Source organism: Leucoraja erinacea, chromosome 5 (assembly GCF_028641065.1).
Source record: "Leucoraja erinacea ecotype New England chromosome 5, Leri_hhj_1, whole genome shotgun sequence".
Taxonomy (NCBI): Eukaryota; Metazoa; Chordata; class Chondrichthyes; order Rajiformes; family Rajidae; genus Leucoraja; species Leucoraja erinaceus.
Window position 1 is genome coordinate 86240129 of NC_073381.1, and position 25025 is coordinate 86265153.

The 25025-nt window shown below is 45.8% G+C and overlaps 2 protein-coding genes across 7 annotated transcripts in view; one reads left to right on the forward strand and one right to left on the reverse strand.

The window, feature by feature from the left end:
- The window catches only part of fbxo9 (F-box protein 9), a 63157-nt gene extending 54333 nt beyond the window's left edge, over positions 1-8824 (reverse strand). For 3 of the 4 annotated variants that reach the window (XM_055636170.1, XM_055636168.1, XM_055636167.1), the window contains exon 1: positions 8611-8823. In XM_055636170.1, coding sequence (XP_055492145.1) covers positions 8611-8613 — 3 coding nt within the window. In that variant the 5' untranslated portion in view covers positions 8614-8823. Of the gene's footprint in view, positions 1-8610 lie in introns of all 4 variants that reach the window. The other variant, XM_055636169.1, reaches the window with a different exon arrangement.
- Positions 8825-10416: 1592 nt separating this feature from the next.
- LOC129697525 (serine/threonine-protein kinase ICK-like) overlaps positions 10417-25025 on the forward strand; it is a 44897-nt gene continuing 30288 nt past the window's right edge. Inside the window, exons 1-4 of one of the 3 annotated variants that reach the window (XM_055636175.1) lie at positions 10418-10631; positions 10952-11014; positions 21710-21984; positions 24666-24720. In XM_055636175.1, coding sequence (XP_055492150.1) covers positions 21884-21984; positions 24666-24720 — 156 coding nt within the window. In that variant the 5' untranslated portion in view covers positions 10418-10631; positions 10952-11014; positions 21710-21883. Of the gene's footprint in view, positions 10632-10951; positions 11015-21709; positions 21985-24665; positions 24721-25025 lie in introns of all 3 variants that reach the window. The other 2 variants (XM_055636176.1, XM_055636173.1) reach the window with 2 other exon arrangements.

The following is a 25025-nucleotide window of genomic DNA, read 5'->3' on the forward strand; positions in this document are numbered from 1 at the left end:
CAACCCAGATTCCTCTGTAGTTGGAGCGGGGCTGCGCTGCTGTTGGCTGTGGGTCTCTGGGATCTCCGTGCTTGCGGTGGGCCTGGTGGTCGACGTCCAATTGGTCCCGACGTCTCCGGTGACTGCACTGTATGCTGCCATCGCTGACGTGAAGACAGTTCAAAGCCCCCGCGAACATCGGGCATTGAGAGGGGGAGCTGGAGAGGGGACTGGGGATGGGGGGTCACACTTCCCACATGGCCGGGAAGCAGTGGGGGTGTAGGTGTTAAAGGGGTGAAACTGAAGGGGAGAGCGACAATCTAGCTGCCTGCCTGCACGCTGAGTTAAAAAGTTCCCACGCAAGACTCACGATACACTGTGTATCGTGAGTCTACCGTGGGAACGTTTTAACTCAGCGGGCAGGTAGCAGCATATTGTCAATTATTAACCCTCCCGCGCAATATACCCTCACCTTCTCTTTTATGAATGGGGATTTAGTTCCCCTTTCTTCGAGGACCGACCGGAGGTTCCACTGTCACCTCTGCGGGCCGCCCTCGGTGAACGTTTTCAAGGACCTTTCTTCAAGGACCGAAAAAATGTCGCTATTCGGAGGTTTTCGTTATTTGGATCTTTGGATAAAAGGTTGTGCACCTGTATTCGGTAGTGTTCACAATCTACCCGTATACCAAGTGCCTTACCACTCATGTAGCCCCCTGGGGTGATATCCCTTGCCTTGTTTTGGGGGTGTCTCCACCAGATACTGCCCCCCAATGTCCTGTCTGTGGACGGAACTTAGACTGTGATCCTCCCCCACACAGCCTTGGCTGCACCCAGCTTCAGCAAGTCCTTCAGCGCGTACTCCCACAGTCTGGAATGGGCCAGTTGGCAACATTCCCTGATATTAGAAAACCACGAGAAGGGGAAGGGATTGAAGTGAGAGTTTGGGAAGAGGAGGGCGAGTGGTTCAATAATAAAATTAATCAATTTGATTCAATGTTAATGTAATGCTAATTATTAGAGTGGAGAATGTAGGTGCGGTCTCTGGAGAAAACAATTCTTTCTGAAATAAAGCGTAATGAAAAAGAGTGCAGCATCGCTGCTTTGTAATTGAGCAATTCCCCCTCCTCCTCCCAAACTATTTGCCTTCATCTCCCACTCTTCTTGCGCCTTTCTCACTCCCTGCTTACACTGCCACACAAGTCCTTCATTTGAAAGGCTTGAGAAACGTTATCTTGTCACTAAAACCCATTAAATCTGCACTTACCTTTCTCTACATTAAAGAAAGAAATTCTAGCTTCCCTGACCATGTAACTGAAATCCCTTATTCCTGGTATTGCTCCAGTAATTTGCCTCAGCACTGTCTCCAGGGCTTGGCACCCTTAATATCCTTGTGAAGGGCTTATCTCGGAAGTGAGGCTTAACATAGATATAGAAAATTAAAAACCGTGCATTTCTCAACAGCTTTAAAAGTGTGTGCAAACAGAACCTCAAATCTCTGTAATCTTACATCCCTTCTAAAATTAATTGCAATAGGTTTAGAGGGATATGGGCCAAACGGTCAGGTGGGATGTATTGGTCTGTGTGGCCAAGTTGGGTCGAAGGGCTTGTTTCCACTCCAATATATTTTACATGCTAAGATTATATTGCCTCTCCTCAAACGTTTCTAGAGAAAATACATTAGTTCACATATTAAGTTTCACTATGCTTATAACGACACAGAAAATGGCCTTAATGCTCACCAAGTCCATTTCACCTCTGGGAAGCAATTCCATTAACCCCCATTCCCTCGAATCTTGATATTCCTTGCACATGCAAACCTCTTTGGACATTGCATATCCAAACCTCTTCCGATTCTGCCTGCAATTAACCTACACAATGGTGTAGTTTTACAGTAGACAATAAACCTACCTGCACATCTCTGGGATGTGGAAGAAATTGGAGCATGCAACAGAAACCCACACATTCACATGCAAACTCCCTATTACAGACACAAAATGCTGAACTAAAACAAGTCAGGCTGCATCGCTGGAATGCTGCTTGACCCCGAGTTACTTGAGCACTTGTGTCTTTTTTTTGTAAACCAGCATCTAAAGTTCCTTGCGTTTCTATATTAACAGAACCAGAGGTTCTATTAAGTCAGGATCAGACCAAGTTGGTTGAAGTTACAAGGCAGCCGTGCAACTATTGTGATGCACCACAGTACCATGACCGACTACTGTGTGAACCATCTAGTAAATGCACTGAAGTAATGTGCCCAGGCTAATCCAACATCACCTCCTAAACCCACATGTTTGCTGCTAAGAAAGGTAAGCACTTCAAGGGCATGGAAACACCATGATCTATAAACCTTCCTTAAAGCTGCACACCATCCTGACCTGGAAATATATCACCAGTGTCACAGTGTCTAAATAAGAGTGTAAAAACACTATTTTTTCTTCACCATCTAAACCTTGGAACTCTATGCGACAAAAATAGCACTCACTGTTTGTATCACACTGCCTGACCCTTGCGGTCAGCACTTGCATGGAAACTGATGATTTACTGTGATATTCAAATATTCTGTGCGTTTAGATTGCTCCGATAAATTTCACACTGACTTTAAAAGTCAGACTTCAAATTCTATTGATATTCACAGTTCTCAGGATGACCTGAGATGGAGGCAACAGGCCTTTGTGGCTAGCTACATCTGGGACTGACGGAATGAACAGAAATCTTGAGATACAAAGTTCACCTCACGAAAAACGATGATCATCACAAAAATTAGAATCATGGTGGAAGTGGGACTTGAGAAATCATTGGCGATAAAGATTGACTAGTCTCTAGGTCCTGATGGACTTCCTTCTAGGAATCTGAAAAAAAGTGGCGACAATTGGAGATGGTTTTGATTTGCCCTTACATTCTGGAAACATTTCATTAGATCAGTAAAGAGCAAATGTTACTACAAAAGTAGGAGACAGATTGCTGGGAATTACAGGCCAGTTGGCTTCACATCTGTCATTGAAAGTATTAAAGCTGGTATTAAAAGTCATCATAACTGGATGTCTAATAAAATTCAAGGTCGTTGGGTGGAGTTTTTAATAAGAAGAAATTTTGACTAACCAATTTATTGCAGTGTTTAAAGTACTCTGTGAATAAAGGGAGCTGATGGATGTACTATACAGTAAAATTTGGTTAATTTGACATTTGAATTTTGGCAGATACCAGATTACCAGATGTTACATAATGTCTGGATGTAAATAACATTAGATGTTAATTTCAGCACAATCCCAATGCACATTTAAGACATTAACCAACTGTATAATAAATTTACCAGGGAACCCAGTGCATGGTGGAAAATGTTCCAGTGAATTCCAAGAGAACACTGCAAACAGCAAACATCAGACACCAGCCACATGCTGAACCATCAGGATAACAAAATAATAGAATAGTTGATTATTGGAAATAGACAAAATGCTGGAGTATCTCAATGGGACAGGCAGCATCCATGGAGAGAAGGAATAAGTGATGTTTTGGGTCAATACCCTTCAGACTGAGAGCCAGGGGAATGGGAAACTAGAGATATGGAAGGGTAAGGTGTGAAAACAACAGATCAAAGCAGACAATGTTCAAAGAAATGTAGAATGGCTTGTTGCTGGCTGAGGGGAAGATGACCACGAGGCATTCAAACAGTTAAATTAATCAGGAAGACAGTGAAACTAGTCAGAGAACTACAGTGGGGGAGGGACGAGAGAGAGAGGGAAAGGTTACTTGAAGTTGGAGAAATCAATATTCATACCACTGGGTTGTAAGCTGCAAGCGACATATGAGGTGCTGTTCCTCCAATTTGCATTTGGCCTCACTCTGACAGTGGAGGAAGCCCAGGACAGAGAGGTCAGTATGGGAATGGGAATGGGAGTTAAAGTGTTTAGCATCCAGGAGATCACATGGGCCTTGGCGGACTGAGCAAAGGTCTTCCGCGAAATGATGGGTTTTACTGCACTTAGATTTCTAAGAAGCATCAAAGGTTCAAATGGACAAGAAAGGTCCAACTTCCACAGGGAAATAGTATATTAAATGAATTAATAGCCGTGGTACATGAATGTAATTTTATTTAACTGATGTGCTTGGTAATCAAGCTAGTAAGACACATTGCAGACAAAGTGTTACAAGTTTGTATAGTTACGCTGAAATCAATGGACAATAGTTGCAGGAGAAGGCCATTCGGCCCTTCGAGCCAGCACCGCCATTCAATGTGACCATAGCTGATCATCCCCAATCAGTACCCCGTTCCTGCTTTCTCCCCATATCCCCTGACTCCGCTATGTTTAATAGCCCTATCTAGCTCTCTCTTGAAAGTATCCAGGGAACTGGCCTCAACAGAGAATTCCACAGACTCACAACTCTCTGTGAGAAAAAGTGTTTCCTTGTCTCCGTTCTGAATGGCTTACCCCTTATTCTTAAACTGTGGACCCTGGTTCTGGACTCCCCCAACATCGGGAACATGTTTCCTGCCTCTAGCGTGTCCAAACTATTAATAATTTTATATGTTTCAATAAGATCCCCTCTCATCCTTCTAAACTCCAGAGTATACAAGCCCAGCCTTCTCCATTCTCTCAGCATATGACAGACCCGCCATCCCGGGAATTAACCTTGTAAACCTCGCTGCACTGCCTCAATAGCAAGAATGTCCTTCCTCAACTTAGGGGACCAAATCTGCACACAATACTCCAGGTGTGGTCAGTGTTGCAGGGTATTGAAGAGACCCTGGTGAGAGCCTCATCTCTGGTAGGGGAGGGGAACCCCCGTTCCCTGAAGAATGAGGACATTTCCGATGCCCTGGTGTGGAACACCTCATCCTGGGAGCAGATGCGGCGTAGACGGAGAAATTGGGAGTAGGGGATGGAGTCCTTACAGGAAGCAGGGTGGGAAGAAGTGTAATCTAGATAGCCATGCAAGTCAGTGGGTTTATAATGGATGTCGGTCAAAAGTCTATCACCTGTGATGGAGATAGTGAGGTCAAGAAATGGTAGAGAAGTGTCAGAAATGGTCCAGGTGTATTTGAATGCCGGATGGAAGTTAGTGGCGAAGTTGATGAAGTTAGTGAGTTGTGTGTGGGTGCAGGAGGTAGCACCAATGCAATTGTCGATGTAGCGGAGGTAGAGGTCGGGGATGGGGCCATGGTACGGCTCGAACAAAGATTGTTCGACATGCCCTACAAAGAGGCAGGCATAGCTGGGGACCCTGCGCGTGCCCATAGCTACGCCTTGTGTTTGGAGGAAATGGGATGAGTCAAACGAAAAGTTATTGAGTGTAAGGGCGAACTCCGCTAGGCGTAGGAGAGTGTCAGTGGACGGGTATAGGTTGGTTCTCCGGTCGTGGAAGAACCGGAGGGCTCCGAGACCATCCTGGTGGGGGATGGAGGTGTAGAGTGACTGGACGTCCATGGTGAAGATGAGGGGATGGGGGCCTAGAGAATGGAATGCCTGGAGACGACGGAGAGTGTCTGAGGTGTCTTGGACATAGGTAGGGAGGGATTTGACCAAGGAGGATAGGATGTAGTCGAGGTACGTGGAAATAAGATCGGTAGGGCGCGAACAGGCAGAGACAATGGGTCTACGAGGACAGTCAGGTTTATGGATTTTGGGGAGAAGGTAAAATCGGGCTGTGCGGGGCTGGGGAACGATGAGGTTGGAGGCTGGGGGGGGAGGGGGGGGGGGGGGCAGGGAGCCGGAGTTAATGAAGTCAGTGATGGTGCTAGAGATGGTGGCCTGGTGCTCGTCAGTGGGGTCATGGTCCAGGGGTAGGTAGGAGGAGGTAACCGAGAGCTGGCGTGTGGCCTCAGCTTTGGAGAGATCAGCACGCCAGAATACCATGGCACCTCCCTTGTCGCGGGTTTGATAACCCAGTCTGGGTTGTTGCGTAGTTGAGTCAATTGCAGTGTGTTCAGGGGGGGGGGGGGGGGGGGGGGGGGGGGAGAGGTTAGAGTGAGAAAGGGGAGTGGAGGCGTTGTGGCGGTTGATGTCCCGCCGGCAGTTTTGAATAAAAAGTTCTAAAGCCGGAAGACCGTGGAGGGCGGGGTCCACGAGGAAGGGGTCCATTGGAGACGGGAAAAGGGATCAGCAGTGGGGGGCGGGGACTCGTTCCCATGGAAGAACGCTGCGAGACGAAAGCGACGGTAGAAGAGCTGCAAGTTGTGGCGGGCATGGAACTCATTGAGGTGGTGACAGAGGGGGATGAAGGTAAGGCCTCTGTTGAGGTCCGACCGTTCGGTATCAGAGAGGGGGAGGTCGGGGGGGGGGGGGGGGGGGGGGGGTGGTGAACACCCAGCAGGGATGGGGGTTGGACCCGGAGGAAGGCAGGTAAGTGGACTGAAGGCGAGGCGATGTCTGGTGGGGGGGGGGGGGGGGGGCATGAAGACTGTAGTGTGGGTGAGGAAGTGCAGGGGTCACATAGTTTGAGAGGGATGGGGAAGACCCAGTGGAACAGCCACTGAGGTTGACAATATCTTTCCTATAACATGGTGCCCAGAACTGAACACAATATTCCAAATGCAGCCACACCAAGTCTCATAAACTGCAACATGACCTCCCAACTTCTATACGCAATACTCTGACTGACCAAGGCCAAAGTGCCAAAAGCCTTTTTGACCACCTCATCTACCTGCACCTTGACCTTCAAGGAACCATGCACCTGTACTCCTAGATCGCTCTGCTCTACAACACTACCAAGAGGCCTACCACTTACTGTGTAGGTCCTGCCCTTGTTCGATGTCCCAAAATGCAACACCTCACACACACTTCTCTGTATTAAATTCCATCAACCATTCCTCTGCCAATTTACACATCGATCAGATATTAATCTATTAAAATAGAATCAATCCTTTCCAACTCTCTCATACTTTTCAAAGTTTCTGTGGTACACAACAGATGGTAAATCACATTGTAAATTGTTTTGCAAATCACTTTGAACGTTTAGACTTCTCTAACGTGAGGAATCAGCAATTCTGTTGTGGTGATAAATACCATTATCAGAGAACACACGCAGACTTGCAGCAAGCAAGCTAGCGGGTTTCTCAATGATCAGCACGCAGGTTAATCATAAACAACATCACATAAAGGAGGCATGTTATTGACACGTCACTACACACACATCTTCACAATGCCACCAACCATTAGCTAAAGTGGGCCAGAAATCCTACTTCCAAAACTCACGTCTGACTGACGCTCTGTTACATGTAATTTGAGATAACGCACAGATTACGCGAACATATAAACACACACACATAAATGCCACACACAACCACGCCCCACACACACATACATACAACCAAACATCTTATAGCGGAGCTATAAGATTTTTGCATACAACCATACCAAACATTCGCTGTAGTGGATTGGAAACACTGCTTCCAAAACTCTGGTCACGACAGCCGCTCTCCTGCATACTTTTGCAACGTGACAAGATGCATGGATCGTGTAGATGTACACGCACTCACAATACTCATAGATAAATACACTTTCCATTGATGAGCACACGCAGTCAGGCTACCACTTTCCCCGAATGTTTTTGTAACTTTGCATAGTGTACGGATCGTATAGGCATACAAATAAACCGCCCCCCGCCGCACATCAACAAAGACACGTACGCAATACCTGACCAGCTGCGTTACTTCAGCATTTTGTGTCTCGCAAACAGTAGCTGAAGTGGGACAAAAAAAACACGCTTCTAAAATTCAGGTCACGAGCACCACGCTCCTAGATTTTCATATCTTGAAAAAAATAAATGGATCATGTAGAAATACAAACACACACATCCGAATGCATGTACAGGTCAACACTGCCGCTCTCTCAGGGAATCTCCTCATGCATGATATGCCTTTTCTGCACTGCCACATACCTTTTTGTAACTTAGAGAAGTGTATAGTGTAAATATGTCAACTTGCACGTATAAACATATGCACATCTCCACATATAAACAAACACAACAATAAACACAGAGTATATAAACACACCATAAATACTCATGCACACCATATATAAACAAGCATATCTAAGCACACACACACACCATGTATACACACACATACACCCCATGTACGCACAGCAGGTACAAACACAGCAGCGCACACCATAAACACACACACTATTTACACCATGCACCCCATATACACACACGTACCAGATACACCTTGCACTCCATATACACACGCACCATATATACAACATGCATCCCATATGTAAAAATGTATACACCATGCACCTCATATATACACACCATATATGTACACACATATACACCAGATATAAACATACATCCCATATAAATACACACACCATATATAAACACTCACATTTCTAAACACAAGGCCACCCATAAACACACCGTATACAAACACCTGCATCAATATATAAATACGCGCACACCATATATAAATACATACACGCTGATATATAAATACACACACGCCATCTTATATAAACACGCACACACGTGTATATATATATATCTAAACACAACCAGTTGCAGTGGGCCAGCAACCTTGCCTCCCAACGCTGCTGAAATGTCAACCCTGTGTCAATGAACGTTGCCATTTAAAGGCAGCCCCGGCCGAGCGGACAGTGCCATTGAGAGGGGCCGTGGCAATGGCCTTACCATGCCGCCTCACAGCGCGGAGATGCCGGGCCGGGCAGTGCAGCGTCACACGATACCGGACCTACTGCAGTTCTCGGTCGGAGAAACGAACGACACAATCCAAAAAGTTGCGGGCTCTCCACACGGCCGCCATTGTCGAACGCTGAGTGAGAGCGGGAGCAGTGAGTCAGCGCTCGGCGCTTCCACCACCCGCAGCCGCGCAGCCGCGCCCCCCTCCACCTCACTGCGCACGCGCCGCTTCCACCACCCGCAGCCGCGCCCCCCCTCCACCTCACTGCGCACGCGCCGCTTCCATCTCCCGCAGCCGCGCCCCCCCCTCAACCTCACTGCGCACGCGCCGCTCCCGCAGCCGCGCCCCCCCCTCAACCTCACTGCGCACGCGCCGCTTCCACCACCCGCAGCCGCGCCCCCCCTCCACCTCACTGCGCACGCGCCGCTTCCACCTCCCGCAGCCGCGCCCCCCCCCCTCAACCTCACCTCACTGCGCCGCTTCCGCCGCAGCTGCCTCCACCACCCGCAGCCGCGCCCCCCCTCCACCTCACTGCGCACGCGCCGCTTCCACCACCCCCGCAGCCTCCACCTCCCGCAGCCGCCCCCCCCCTCAACCTCACTGCGCACGCGCCGCTTCCACCACCCGCAGCCGCCGCCTCCACCTCACTGCGCACGCGCCGCTTCCACCACCCGCAGCCGCCGCCGCCCCCCCGGCCCCCTCACCGCACGCGCGCTTCCACCACCCGCAGCCGCGCCCCCCCCTCCCCCCCCCACTGCGCACGCGCCGCCTTCCCCCTCCCCTGGGTCTCCCACCCACGTGCCGCCGACCAAAGATACAAGCAATACAAGTATATTTGTCTTCGTCTGAAGAAGGGTTTCGGCCCGAAACGTTGCCTATTTCTTTCGCTCCATAGATGCTGCTGCACCCGCTGAGTTTCTCCAGCTTTTTGTGTAACCTTCGATTCTCCAGCATCTGCAGTTCCTTCTTAAACACAAGTATATTTGTGACCCGCTGAGTTTCACCAACATTTTTGTCTACCTTCGATTTTCCAGCATCAGCAGTTCCTTCTCAAACACATCAATAATCCGCTCTATGATCTTTAGCCTCAACAGCCGGCAGCGCGGCCATCAAGCAAGGGCATATGTATGAGCATACACTCAACGCAAAAAAACCCAGACAATCGACGTGCAGGAAGGAACTGCAGATGCTAGTTTACACCAAAGAAAGACACAAAATGCTGGAGTAATTGCGGCACAGTCAGACACTCGGGATAGAAAGGATGGGTGACGTTTCGTGTCGAAACCCTTCCTCAGACTCTAAGGGAAAGTGTTTAAGAGGGAACTGCAGATGCAAGGGAGAATGTAGGCATACACAAAAAGCTGGAGAAAACTTAGCGGGTGCAGCACAATCGACGTGCAGCGAAGGAAATAGACAACGTTTCGGGTCCAAAGAAAGACACAAAATGCTGGAGTAATTGCGGCACAGTCAGACACTCGGGATAGAAAGGATGGGTGACGTTTCGTGTCGAAACCCTTCCTCAGACTCTAAGGGAAAGTGCGCGGGAAGGAGCTCAGCGCCCCGCCCCCACCTGTCACTCACACGACAGCCCCGCCCCGGTCCGCTTGTCACGTGGGTGACGTGTGGACGGACTATGGGGGGGGGCGGAGTAGTGGTCCATGACGTCACGATTGGCTAGGGGTGACGTGGCGGTAGATGCACGATGCGATGGGCGGGGCTTGTTGACCATCGGGGCGGAGCTGTTGTGTGAGTGACGGGCGAGGGGGCGGGGCTCCTAGCTCTTCCCCCACGGTGAGACCAACACCGCCGCCGCTGCCGCCGTCGCCATGTTGGCTTGCAGCGAGGTGAGGTGAGGGCAGTGCAGGCGGCGCCGGCCCGTCACTCCTCCTATCACCGCATCCCCGGAAAGGAGATTTACTTTATAGAGAAAAATAAATACATTTCTTCTGCTTCTTCCCCATCTCCTGAGAGCCGGAGGTGCGACCGACGACGGAGGGGTTTCCAGACAGTGGTGAGCAGAGTGGGTGGAGGGAGGGAGGGCGAGGGGTTTTCTCTCTGGCGGCGGATGGGAGGGGAAAGGTGAAAGGAAGGAGCGGGTTAGTGTTGGGGTGAAGCATTGGGAACAAACCGTCCGTCTCTGTTAAAACTAACTTCAAGGCGTCCCCGAGTGTTTACAGCTGAAGTGTGGGAGGTTTGGCAGCCACCGTCCCGCGGGGAGAGTTGGTAAAATGATTCATTCCTGGAGGTTTAAGAACTGAATGTTCACCCTTTGTGAATTGGCCAGCAATTCATTTCGTTTCTCTTCATTTTTTTCATTCACCTGATATGCAGTTCCTTCCTACATTTGTGTGCTGTGCTGCGTTTACAGACCTGTTATGCTGTCTGCCTGTGCAAGTAAGCAAGTTCACTTACGATAATGAAACACTCGATTCGAAGACGGGTCAACACATCCACTCAAGCCATCAAACACAAAATGCTGGAGGAACTAAGCGGGTCGGGCATCATCTCTGGATCTGACACTGATGAAGGGTCTCGACCCGAAACATCACCTATTCCTTCTCTCCAGAGATATTGCACGTCCCGCTGAGTTACGCCAGCATTTTGTGTCATGTTTAAGAAGGAACTGTAGATGCTGGAAAATCGAAGGTAGACAAAAGTGCTGGAGAAACTCAACGGGTTTCAGCATGTATGGAGCGAAGGAAATGGGCAACGTTTCGGGTCGAAACCCTTCTTCAGACATTTTGTGTCTGATCTTCGGTTTAAACCAGCATCTGCAGTTCCTTCTTGCACAAACAGTTCTTTCTGTGTTCTCTTCTGCGCTGTATTGTGTTTTTGCCATCATGTTCCAGTGCTTGTATTCGGAATTAATGTCAAACCTCTTGCTTCTCTCGACCTATTTTCCGCTGGTTATTCCCTCCAATGATCGTTCATTTCTCAGCCATCGCTCTGCTGATTTACTTTGTTATCAATCATCCACCGTCCTCCTGCCTTTCAAACTGCACACCTACCCAACGTCAACGTACTTTATTCCTCTGTTGTGACAAATAAAGTAAACTTCATCTTATAATGTAGTTTTGAATAGCTGGATCCTTTGAGTCTTGTTTATTTGTCTTAAATTTATTTGTCCTCGACTTGGGTAAATTTAGTAATGGAAATGTTGAGGGAAAATTAAAATGTTCCCACATATTTAAATGTTGTATCTCCGAGTGTCTTAGATGCTGTTATAGTACTGGCCTCAACTATCTCCTCTGGCAGTTAGTTCCATTTGCCACAGTGAAAAATGTTGCCCCTCAGTTTCCTATTAAATTTTGCCCATCTCACTGTACATATTAGGTACATAACATTTGTAAATTATATTTTAAAACAATTATTACCCAAGTACATAGAAAACATAGAAAAATAGGTGCAGGAGTGGGCCATTCGGCCCCCTTTGAGGTAGGGGGCGCTGCTCTGGCGGCAGCCATGTCAGCAGCGCATCAGTTTTTTTCAACCTTTTTTTATTTTTTAGTATGTTTTAAAGTATATTTAATGTTCCTTTGTATATTTTGTGTGGGGGGGGGGGTAAGGGGGAAACCGCTTTGGTCGCCTCCTCCATGGAGAGGCGAGTTTTTTCAAGTCGCCTCCCTTGTGGCCTAACATCAAGGATCGGCGCGGCCTTTCCCGGAGACACGCCCGGGGCTTCAGCGGTGGACGCAGCGTGGACTCTCGTTGTGGAGCGGGTGAGCCCTCACTGGAGGGGAGCGCTCCGTTTCGCTGGCCCGGGGCTGCCGGCAGCCTGAAGCCGCGGTCTGCAGAGTTCCAGCTGGCGCGACGTCTACAGCCCGGGATCCCTCGTGGGGGACCCGGGGGAAGAAGAAGCCATCACTGCCGGCCCGCGGCCAACTTCTACCGCGGGTCCGGCATGAACTCACCATCACCCCTGGAGGGGAGCTTCGACCGCCGGCCCTGCAGTCTACGGTGCTTCTGGCTGCGGCGGAGTCTTTAAATCTCGACCGTTCGGCCTACACCATCTTAAAGCCGCGGTCTCCGGTGAGGAAGAGCCGATCCTGGACTGACTCTGGTCCTGTCCACGGGGGGGAAATGGAAGAGGACTGACCAAAATTTGTGCCTTCCAGCACAGTGTGAATGCTGTGGTGGATGTTTGTGTTACAGTTTTATTGTGGTTGTGTGTTCTTTATTATTGTACTGCTGCTGACAACCCACATTTCCACCGACCCTGGTTGTGTGGCAATAAATTATCTTATCTTATCTTGAGCCAGCACCTACATTCAATATGATCACGGCTGTTCATTCAAAATCAGTACCCCGTTCCTGCCATATCCCCATGACATTGCTATCTTTAAGAGCCCTATTTAGCTCTCTTGAAAGTATCCAGAGAACTTGCTAATAAATGAATTTGTTTAGCTATGACAACTTAAAGGGAAGACTAATCTATTTTGCTTGCTTGCCATCTGGCCCATTTGGTATCCGTAAATGCTATAGCAGTTTTATGTAAACGTAAACGTCAATATTTCCAACAAACTGGTTATCTAGCAGCCAGTTGTTTGACTTTTCTTTCACTTTGGTACTATTTTTCCATTACCAAACATAAAACATTTGACCATGAAAACTAGCACCTAATTTGCTCAAATAAACCACTTTTTAAAACAATTTTGATGTCTGCATTGAAATGTAAAATGTATTAATTTTATGCACAGATATTTTATATAATCCGGTACATATTTTGGAAAACAGTGGTTTAAGTAAAATTTTTTACTTATGTTCCACTTAAACAGAATCTTATTTTAGCATGTTTATATGTGTTGGTATCTCACACAAAGTTGTGCAAGCTAATGTACTTAATTGTTGCATCATATCCTGTTATGCTGGGACCAACACCAGTGACCACTGCACTGGAATTGGACAACTCAATGCTCTTGGATTCTTTCAAGCTCGGGAGAGCTTCATGTACATATGCAAAGTTATCATTCAGATGGATGCTAAAATCTTTGTGCCAACTACAATGTACTATTGGTTTCCCTGCATTTAATTACTCTTGCACTGGAATCGCATTCAATCTCATTTTGTTTACTAATGGTAGGTTTTCGTAAGTCGGGTAAGTTTTTTTATGTGTAAGGTGGCGGTGTTTGGGGAAAGATCTATTTCTAACTACAAATAATGTTATTGGGTTTTTTCCCCAAGGCATGTCCAAGAGACACTTAAAAATCCTGGGCCTTTGTCCACCATCTGCCTACCAAGCCCCCCCCCCCCCCCCACCTTAACTGTCTCAACCTATTACCTACCAACCTAATTTGGAAGATAAACCGGTAAAACATTAACATGAGTTGAATAAATAAGTTTAGAGAAGTTTACTTTAAAGAAGTAAATTTAGAAATACTTCTAAAATTAAAGGTACCTTTAGCTTCAGACACTAAATACATCAGCAAGAAATTATCTTAATTTTAATCATAAAGTAGCAGGAAGCCTGAGAATTGGCAATTGTGATAAAATAGTGGCTGAACATAAAACATTCAATGTGCCCAAGATATTGTCTTCAAGACGAGTACTAATGACGTCCAATGCAAGCAGTGATTATCCAAGTAGTATTAATGGCTGTGACATCAGTGACATGAAGATCCTCAACAAGCTTAAAGGTTTCAAGTCTCGAATAATAGATGCATGTAGCTTAGTGAACAATGGATGTATTTGTATTGGAGAACGCAGATGGTAGGAGACATTTAATTTTCTGTGCTGAATGTGAAAATGAGCTGCAGTTCTCGGGATCAGTGGAATCTTGGATGTGTGCAAAGAAAGGTGTGCAATTGTTTTGGCAAGGTAACTGATGTTTTGAAGTAATGCTGCGAGCCGTTTGTTCTTGCGCTATTATTTTGCAGTCTAATCCAGGATTTTGACAAAGGCTCTTTGTAAATCGTACAATATCTTGGAGTATTTGCTATGCAAAATCAGGGATGGAATATAAAAAATAAAGCAGCAAAACATGAAAAGATCAGATTTACAAGGGCCGGCTCAATATCAAACATGCAGCCCAATAAACAAGTAGTTTATACTCCTTTAATGTTGATGGCAGAATATTGAGGGTGATAATAAGGCATGTTGGCACAGCGGTAGAGTTGCTGCCTTGCCTCCCAGAGACCCGGGTTCCATCCTGACTACGGGTGCTGTCTGTACGGAGTTTGTACGTTCTCCCTGTGACCTGAGTGGGTTTTCTCCGGGTACTCCGGAGAAGCTCCCACACTCCAAACACGTACAGTTTTGTAGGCCGTTTGGCTTCGATAAATTGTAAATTGGCCCTAGTGTGTGTGTGTGTGTGTAGGATAGTGGTTGGCGTGGACTTGGTGGGCCGAAGGGCCTATTTCCGCACTGCATCTCTAAACTAAACTTGACAATATTTTGTCTGTTAAATTGCTGAAAGTGCATGATGAAGATGGTGCATTGCCATCTAGCATCCCAGATCTGAGGGAACAATAATACTTTACCTTAATCAGATTAAAGGATTGCAATCTAATCGTTAAAGACTGAATAAATAAAATTTAAAACTATTTATTTGTTGCCAAATCAATTGCAGAAAGAGTGGCAAAGGGTTGGATAGGGAAAAAAGAGAACACGTTTACAGAGGTTGTTATTAAATCCCTAACAATTAACGTCTGAAAGAATAAATCTTCAGATTTGCAGTATAGTTGATAATTTTCAATGGTAGTTGTTAGCTGCTAGTAATTAAGACCTACCACTTGGTGTTGAAATAATTGAGAACTTTGGTAAACCTACCGTGAAAGTGAAGAAACATAATGGATTCACAAGTGTGCTGATGCTGGAAGTAAGCTGCTCGATGAACTCAGTAAGTCTGACAGCATCATGAGGGAACGGACAGACACCATTTTTGATCAGGATACTTCTTCAGATAGACTTAACGCTGTCATTTAACGCTAATATTTGAAAAGGGAGTTGCCCTTTCTGTGAATGTAATGGAGCGCTGCTTCTCCAGATGTTACTTTGTCATTAGTGCATTACAGTTCCAATGATGTATGCCAAGTTATTTCCAACACCAGTTATGAGGAATTGAATGTAGACACTGGCGGATGCTGGAATCTGGATCAAAAGCAAACTGCTGGGAGATTTCAGCAGGTCCTGCAGCATTGTTGACATTGTGAATCGAGACCCTGCATTAGGACTTGGAGACAGATGCTGCTGTGCCCGGCTGAGGTCCTCCAGTGATTAGTTTTCTGCTTGAAATTAAATATTTGTTGGCATTCAGTTTAAAAATTATAGAATGATACAGTTGGCGACTATAAGTTTGACTTGTGAACATGATGTTGGTAAATGTAAATAATAAAATCTGATGCTAAGGTGGTGAATGATTTTGGAGAGAAAATTAGTTCAATTTTAGGCTGTCAGTCAGTCAAGGAATTATCGAATGTCTTCAAATGGTGCAACAGAGCTGCCAAGTAGTACGGATTTTCCGTATTTTGTACGGAAATGTGATAAGAATACTGATGTATGATTTTGCGTTGTTAAATACGGCTTTTTAAAAAATCGGCCCGACTTCCTGTTTCATTAACATACTACTCGCCAATGGAAAAGTAATAACCCGGTAAAATTGACTTAAGATCTTGCTGCTTAAAAAATGCAAGGATACAAGTCGTACTGTACCTCTAAAAATGATAGCAGATTATATCAATTAGTGTTTTAAATTTCAAGATCTGGGTGATTATTTTTGTATGCGTTGATCTGCATGTCCCACTCCAGGTTTAAACAGTCAGTTTAACGCATGGGAATTTAAACGTGGCTGCAGCGCTATAGGTTCTAAATTTAGCACTAGCGGCTGGATCGCTGTGGGCTTTAAACATAGTGCTATGGGCTTTACACATAACGCTATAGCCACAGCGCTATAGGTCACAGATTGTTCTGGAAAATTCTCGTATAACAATGAGCCTTTGGAATTCTCTTTCTCAGTGGAAGTTGAGCTTTTGCTTATTTTTCAGGCAGTGGTAGAATTCTGTGTTCGAAAGTGGTAGAAGCCTTGTGGTGAAAGGTTACCAGTGGGATTGCAGTCACATTGGGATTGGCCTTGATTTTACAGAACGGTGGGTGAGCTCAAGGGTTAGAGAGGGAGAGGATGAAGAGGGGAGGGAGAGGGAGGGAGAAAAAAGGAAGGAGAGAGGGATGGCGAGGGGGGAAAGAGAGGGAGGGAGAGGGAGGCTTCCAAAATGGCTTCTACATCATCATCTGGTGCTAAAAGTAGGAAGCAGCCGTTCAAACAGCAGTATACAAAGAGATGGCAATGATTGCACTGTCAAGTAAGGTGCGTAGAAGACCTGTCAATTGGTAGCAAAGTTATGCATTCTTGTACTCTTACATGGGTATGACCGCACATAAAAAAACAACATTTTTTTCAGCACATTGGCTCCATGTAAAAATACTGATTTCCTCAGCAAAATACTGATTTTTAAGTAGTAGAATACTGAAATGCTCTGACAAAACTTGGCAGCTCTGGTGCAACAGATGAAGCATGTAGGTACAGGGAAGGCTGGGATTGAGCATAAGAATCTGTTCATGGGACCAAAGATAGAAACGATGCTAAGGGCAAGGCTATGCTTATTCAATAAAAGAATAGACCCACAAAGTCAGTCCCATCAAGGGTGCCAAATACTTAAAGGATACCCTGCGTGGCTTAGTAAATGTTTTTTGACTGATCAAGGAATGTAAAGTGATTTTACATGCACTTGACGAGACTTGGCACTCGAATATCTCATGTAATTTATCTTTAATTGGTGCTGTAATCAAGGAGAAAGCCTACAAAGTTCTTATAGTTGGAGCGATGATCATGGTTTTGGAAAATGACAACACTTCCTAAGAATTTGGAAGGGGATGTTGAATTTTGGACAGTTGTTCACTGCAGCTTGGAGATTAAAAATTGATTTTTGAGGCCGCATTGATGACTGTTTCAAATGGACTGGGACAGAATATAAATCCATTTGTAATGATGTTTAACATGGTGGCTTTGAAGTGAAACTGGCGATCCCTCATTTTGTGCCAGTTAAAAGGGTTCTTTGGGATTTCTTAATTTTTTTTCATTTTGCAGACAAAGGCAGCACTTGCAGCCAATATGGCATGGAATTTTACTTAAGAGAATCAGCATACTCCTACCCCTTTGAGTCCATTGCTGCTAAGTTTTGAATTTTCGATTGGAATTGTCGAGACAAATAAGCTAGTCAAAGTATATTGAAGGGTAGGCAGCAATGTGAGGAGGTGAAATTGTTAGAGTTTTACAACAGTAATAAGCATCAGAACCAGAGTTACGGTATTCTCGCCTTCCTGGTCACTATAAATTTTCTTTAATCATATGCTCTTTTTGTAAGCAATGTATTTTTTCATTATTAATAAGGCTAATGGTTAATGAATCTGCTTTCACATATGATTCAATGGCCTATTGTTTTTTTTTCCTTTTAATGCACGAGGTATGACCTATACCAATTGAGTGTATGTGATTTTAATGCTAAACTAGTCTAAGTGGGGCCCGTTGGGCCCCAGTCACATGGGAGGCCTGGTACCCCAACACAACCCATTCCCCAATGCAATATTCCACCACTCACCCGTTTCCCCAACACAGTACTCCCCCACTCACCCATAGGCCCCTAACTGCGCAAGCGCGGCTCATTTACCCTCATCCCCCAGCATTCCCTTCCCCTCCTCTTCATGTGTGAGAGGAGATGGAAGGGGGGTGTGGGAGGGGAGGTGTGTATGTGTTGCATCTCTTGTTGCGTTCTGCAGCTGGGGAGGGGAAGCGTTGGGCTACAGGCGGGACGAGGGGGGGGGGGGAGTGTTCTGCACGCGGGGGAGGAAGATAGTTTCAGGCGGGGCCTGTGGGGGGGGGGGGGGGAGCACATTCGTGGCCTATCGCTGTCGTGGCCTGCCGCTGCCGCTCCACACCGGCTTCAGGCGGGGACTGGTGGGGAGCATCCTGAAGCTGGGAACGGGAATGCTTCAGGTGGGGGCGTCCTGCAGCAGGGGAGAGGGACGGCCTCAGGCAGTGGGGGGGAGGGGGGGGGGGGGGGGGGGGGGGGTGTGTGTGCATTCCAGTAAGAAAGGATGGGTGACTTTTTGGCTTAGAACCCTTCTCAGACTGCACATTATTGTAATTGAAATTGAATCGAGCTTCTAATATGGTGTTTGGTACCATTTGATGTTAGTTTGTGCAATATAGTTTGAGCAATAATCTCTTCCCTGGTCACCATGTCGTGATCGTGCTGAAGAAGTTGTAAAGTTGATTCATTCAGATGAGCATAGAAGTTGGAAGGTCATGTTATAGTTGTATAGATGTTGATGAGGCCGCATTTAGCGTATTGTGTTGAGTCCTGGGCACCATGTTATAGGAAAGATATAAGTTGGAAAGGGTGCAGAGAAGATTTACAGGCATGTTGGCACTCAGCAGGACCGGTTCAGAGCAGCTATAGCTCTGGGGATGAAGCTGTTCCTAAGTCTGGAGGTGCGGGCGTAGAAGGCCTTGTAACGTCTGCCAGATGGTAGAAGTTCGAACAGACTATTGCAAGGGTGTGAGGAATGCTGATGGCCTTCCTAAGGCACCGTGTCTTGTGGATGCCCTCCAAGGCTGGTAGCTGTGTCCCAATTATCTTCTGCGCTCTGTGAACGACCCGCTGAAGAGCTCTCCTCTCCGCCTCCGTGCAGCTGAGATTCCACACAGAGATGCCATATGTTAGTATGCTCTCTGTGGTGCAGCGGTAGAAGGTTGTCGGCAGCTGTTAGTCTTTTTCAGTGTTCTCAGGAAGAACAGTCGTTGCTGTGCCTTCTTGACCAGCGCAGCGGTGTTGGTGGACCATGTGAGCTCCTCCAAAATGTGTGTGCCCAGAAACCTGAAGCTGGACGCTCTCTTCACACTGCCCCCATTAATAAAGATTGGAGCGTATTCCTCATTATGTGACCTTTTGAAGTTGATGATCAGCTCCTTAGTCTTGGAGGTGTTTAGTGACAAGTTGTTACGTGAGCACCAGTCCGCCAGGTTCTGCACCTCCGCTCTGTAGTGTGTTACATCACTGTTGGTGATCAGCCTGGTCACCTTTGTGTCTTCTGAAAACTTGACAATGGTGTTAGTGGCGAATGCAGGAACACAGTCGTGTGTGAAGAGGGAGTAGAGCATGGGGCTCAGTACACAGCCCTGTGGTGTGCCGGTACTCAGGGTGATAGTGGAGGACAGGCGAGGCCCAGTCTCACTGCCTGCCATCGCTCCGTCAGGAAATTCAGGATCCAGTCGCATATCGACGAGCTGAGGCCTAGCTGGTGGAGCTTGGTGGTGATGACCGTGTTGAAGGCAGAGCTGTAGTCTATGAAATGCATCCTCGCGTACGTGCCCTGTCTCTCCAGGTGAGTCAGGACAGTGTGAAGAGCCAGAGAGATGGCATCCTCTGTGGATCTATTTGCCCTGTATGCAAATTGATGAGTCCAGTGAGGCAGGGATGCTGGATTTGATGTGGGAGAGGACCAACCTTTCAAAGCACTTCATGGTTATTGGTGTTAAGGCAGCCGGACGGTAGTCATTCAGGTTGGTGTTTTTTGTCTTGAGACATGTTGGATTGTGTGGGCAAGTTGGGGTGGAGGACCTATTTCCACACTGGCTCTATGACTGTTGCCTGAGATTAAGTGTTTCTGTTATGAAGAGAGTGTGGAGAGGCAAGGTCCATTTCCCCTGGAGTGGAGGAGGTCGCAGGCGGACATGATTGAGGTTTCAAGTAATGAAGGGTATCAATAGGGTAAACTGCTGGATTTTTTTTTTTTGCTCTTATGGGTGAATAAAAGTAAACAACATAGATTTAGAATAGGGGGCTGGAGATTGATGGGATCTTAGGCAGGGGAGGGGCCTTCGATAGCAGTGAACACCTACAATAAATACACTGCTAAATTTCACAAGTCCAACCTCCGCAGTTTTGGGGACAGAGCCTTCTCCAGGGCAGCTCCCAGGCTCTGGAACTCCCTCCCCCAACTGACCTGCAATTCCGTGTCCCTCACCATCTTCCAATCCCGCCTCGAGACCCATCTCTTCACCTCTGCCTATCCTTAGCCCCACGTCCCCCTCCCTTTAATTTGTGTACTAGTCATGTTTCTACTATTTATTTCATTCCCCTTACATGTTTGTCCTCTACTTGTTAAATTTTTGTAAGGTGTCCTTGAGACTCTTGAAAGGCGCCCATAAATAAAATGTATTATTATTATTATTACTGCTGGGAAGAGTGGTGGGAGTAAAGTCACTGACCGCATAGAAGAAATGTCTGGACAGGCACTCGTGTCACCTCTGCATTGAAAGTTACAGGCCAAGAACTGGAAAATGGGATTAATAACGACAGATACCCACTTGTTAGCATGGGCTAAATTGCCTGTGAATTATTCCGTGACTTATAATGTAGAATTTTGTATAGTGAATTAAGCTTTGCATGTATTCATTCTCTGTCAAATATCAGACACTTAATGTGTAATTGATGAAATGAAATTGTATATAGTGGCTGTTTTGGCCACTGAAGGTTGCAACAAATACCAGAGCTTTTGACTTTCTAAATATAGTGGAAAAGACACAAAGGCTTGATAATGTAAGCAGCTGAAGAACATGGGCGTCACATTGGCGCAGCGGTAGAGTTGCAGTCTTACAGTACCAGAGACCTGTGTGCGGCGTATGTATGTTCTCCCTGAGACGGCGTGGGTTTTCTCCGGGATCGCCAGTTTCCTCCCACACACAAGGCACGTAGGTTTGTCGGTTAATTGACTTCTGTAAATTGTAAATTATCCCCAGCGTGTAGGATAGTGCTAGTGTATGGGATGATGGCTGGTCAGCGTGGACTTGGTGGGCTGAAGGACCTGTTTCCACACTGTATCTCTAAAGTTGAAACATTGCATCTGAAGAAGCACTAACTTTCATATTTATTTTTCATCTTTTAACAACTACATCACCTTCATCGGTTTTTTTTTCTAAAGAATGTCATTGGATGTGACTTAATCTGTCTTTCTAAAGAGGAATTTTCTGAATGCTAATGGAATTTTAAAATTTAAATCTCTACTTTTCATTTATTTTTTTAAATCAATGTGCAGGTGATACCATCTCCAAAATATGCCTGTCGTAACTGGTATAGACCTCGATGCGAATGGCTACATCAATTGTTGCTGCAGTAACAGAAGATTCTGGGTGAACAGTTGCTCGCCTCTGAGGAAGGAACCTTGGGTATATTTCAGTGTCGGCTGCAAGTATTTCGTTTGTGCATTGGCATGAATCGTTACACTACTATGAAACAACTTGGCGATGGAACATATGGCTCTGTTCTCATGGGAAGATGTGTTGATTCGGGAGAACTGGTGGCCATTAAAAAGTAAGTGAAGAATCTATGCCCTTGCAGTATTCAAACTTCAATTTTCCTTCAATACTGGTATGTTGTAATAAAGATATGCAGTCCATGCAAAGTGGTTCACAGTTTGAGTGTAAAGCTGAATATGACTCCAGAGCAGAATGAGACCCTTCAAAGTTAGGTCCTAGCATTATTTGCACTATTACTATAGTTTTCATCAAAACTGCTTTGGGCCTCGGCTCATAAGTTCATAAATCATGGGAGCTGAATTAGGCCATTTGGCCCATTGTGTCTATTCCACCATTCAATCATGGCAGATCTATCTTTCCCCCTCAACTCCATTCTGCTCCCTTCTCCCCATAACCCCTGGCACCCATACTAATCAAAAGTCTATCAAGGTCCGCCTTAAAAATACCCAATGACTTGGCCTTCATATCTGCCGTGGCAGTGAAATCCCCCAGGATCACTGTAACATTGCTTTCCTTTAAACCGGTTACATCTCGTGATGTAATTTGTACGCTACATCCTGGCCACTACCGAGGCCTGTAAATAACTCCCACCAGGATCTTTTTACCTTTGTCGTTTCTTAATGCTACCCACAAGGATTCTACATCTTCTGATCCTATGTCACCTCTTGCTGAGGACTGAATTTCATTCCTGACTGGCAGAGCTATCCCGCCCCTTCTGCCCACTGTCTGTCTTTTTGTAACCTTGGAAACTCGGCTCCCAGATCCGATCCTCCAGGTCTCTGTGATGCCCACAGTGTTGTACCGACCAATTTCTAACTGCACTACAAGCCCATCCACTTGTTCTGTATACTGAGGGTATTCAAATATAACGCCTTTAGTTTGGTATTCACCACTCCTCGACTCACTGGTTCCAATTTTGCATGACCTTAGACTATTATACCTTTCTTAAACTTTCTGTCCTATTACGTGAGTTAAATAGAACTCTTAGGGATAGCGGAGTTAAGGGATATGAAGAGAAGGCAGGAACGGGTACTGATTGTTGATGATCAGCCATGATCACATTGAATGGCGGTGCTGGCTCGAAGGGCCGAATGGCCTACTCCTGCACCTATTGTCTACTTCAATAACTTCTCCTGCAGTCTCCCTCCCTTTAACTTCATCCATACATTTTCAATTTGTTAACTATTAAATTGTTAATTGTTATTAATTGTCAAACTAAACTTCTATTTAGTTTAAAACCTTGCAACAGAGATTATAGGGGGCGTTAGTTCCTTTTCCTTTCCATTGGGTGTCTCCTTTGCCTCATGACCATAACCTATATTTAAAAAAAACACGAGTTTGAAGTGAAAAAGGCAATGGGCTATGAAAAGCAGTTGGGTGTAGAACATGGAGCTAAACATTTTCTATCTCTCCACAAATACGAGCAGCAGTGGTAGAGTTGCTGCCATACAGCGCCAGAGACTCTGGCTTGATCCTGACCACAGGTGCTGTCTGTATGGAATCTGTGCACCCCTTGACCATGTGGTTTTCTCCAGGAGCTCTGATCTGCAGATCACTGGTCGAAAAAGGAGTTCAAGGAGAATGTGCAAACTCCGCACAGAACACCACCCGAAGTCAGGACCGAACCTGGGTCTCTGGTGCTGTAAGGCTTATTCTTGCAAGCAACCCAAAGTACTGGTAGAAGCATTACTTAACTATGATTGTGATGCTGCAAATGAACTTTGCAACTTTTGGTACACAACTTGTATTTGAAAAAAACACGTGGGTGTATTTAGTTTGGAAATCAACATATGCTACATGTTAATCTTTCGTGAAAATGAAAAATAATGCATTGCAGCATTTGGTATATGCTGGCCATACAGTTTCTCAGGAATCCGCCACGCACATTCTCGTGTTGAAGATTTTATCATGCAAAGAAGTTTGGTAGAAGTTCAAATAAATACCTTATAAGGGGTGGCACAGTGGCAGGCATCCTGACATTGGGTACTGTCTGCACGGAGTTTGTACATTCTCCTCGTGACCTGCATGGGTTTTCTCCAGGGGGCTCCGCTTTCTTCCCACAATCCAAAGGCGTTGAGGTTTTTGTAGGATAATTGGCTTTGGTAAAATTGTAAATTGTCCCCAATGTGTATAGGTTAGTGTGCGGCGATTGGTGTGGACTCTGTGGGCCTGAAGGGCCTGTTTCTACCCTGTTTCTCTAAACTAAACTAACCGTACAGTTTTAAGTGGTGATTAATTACCATGCATTCAAGTCTTTGTTTTTTTTTTCCTGATGTTACCCGCAGTATGGGGAAAGTTGTCATCTTTATTTGTTTGTATATTACGCAAGGTAAAAATGTTTATGATGTATAATGCTTTATTTTTGTTGAACCTTGGCTCAGTTAACATTGTACGTGCTTCTGTTGACTCAAGGGTCACCAATCCCACCGCTAAGTGTGATGTGAATTATGCCACTTGCCCAGACTTGTTGGTTGTATTCACACCACGGCAGTTTCCCCAAGAGTGCGCACATGTTATGTGTAACAATTTAATCCTAGTTATCATCTTTTTTTAAATGTACTATACTTATATTTTATGTGTCCCTTTTGGATTGGTGGGAGGAAAATACTTTATTGTCTATAATAAACTAAGACCATACTTATAGGTATTTTGAAGTAAACAGATGTGTTTCCTTTTTCCTAAATAAAGCAATGCAACACTTTTTTAACTTGTTCAATTTATGCTTTTCTTCAATAGAATGAAGAGGAAGTTCTATTCTTGGGATGAATGTATGAATCTCAGAGAAGTCAAGGTGGGTTTTAATTTTGTGCCACGCTTTTATTGTTTTGGAATAAATTGTTCTTTATCATGGAACTCAAAAGGCTTTCATAAAGATGACTTGTACTGAGATGGAAAACGAATCATTGTATATTTCAGTGCGTTATCCTGCTGTGAACATTAAGATGAGAGTTTTGTGACACCTGTGTCTTCATAGTGATGCAGCTGGTAGAGTTGCTGCCTCACAGCACCAGCAACCCGGGTTCACTCCTGACTGTGGGTGCTGTTTGTGCGGAGTTTCCGCATGGGTTTTCTCTGCGTGTTCCGGTTTCCTCCTAC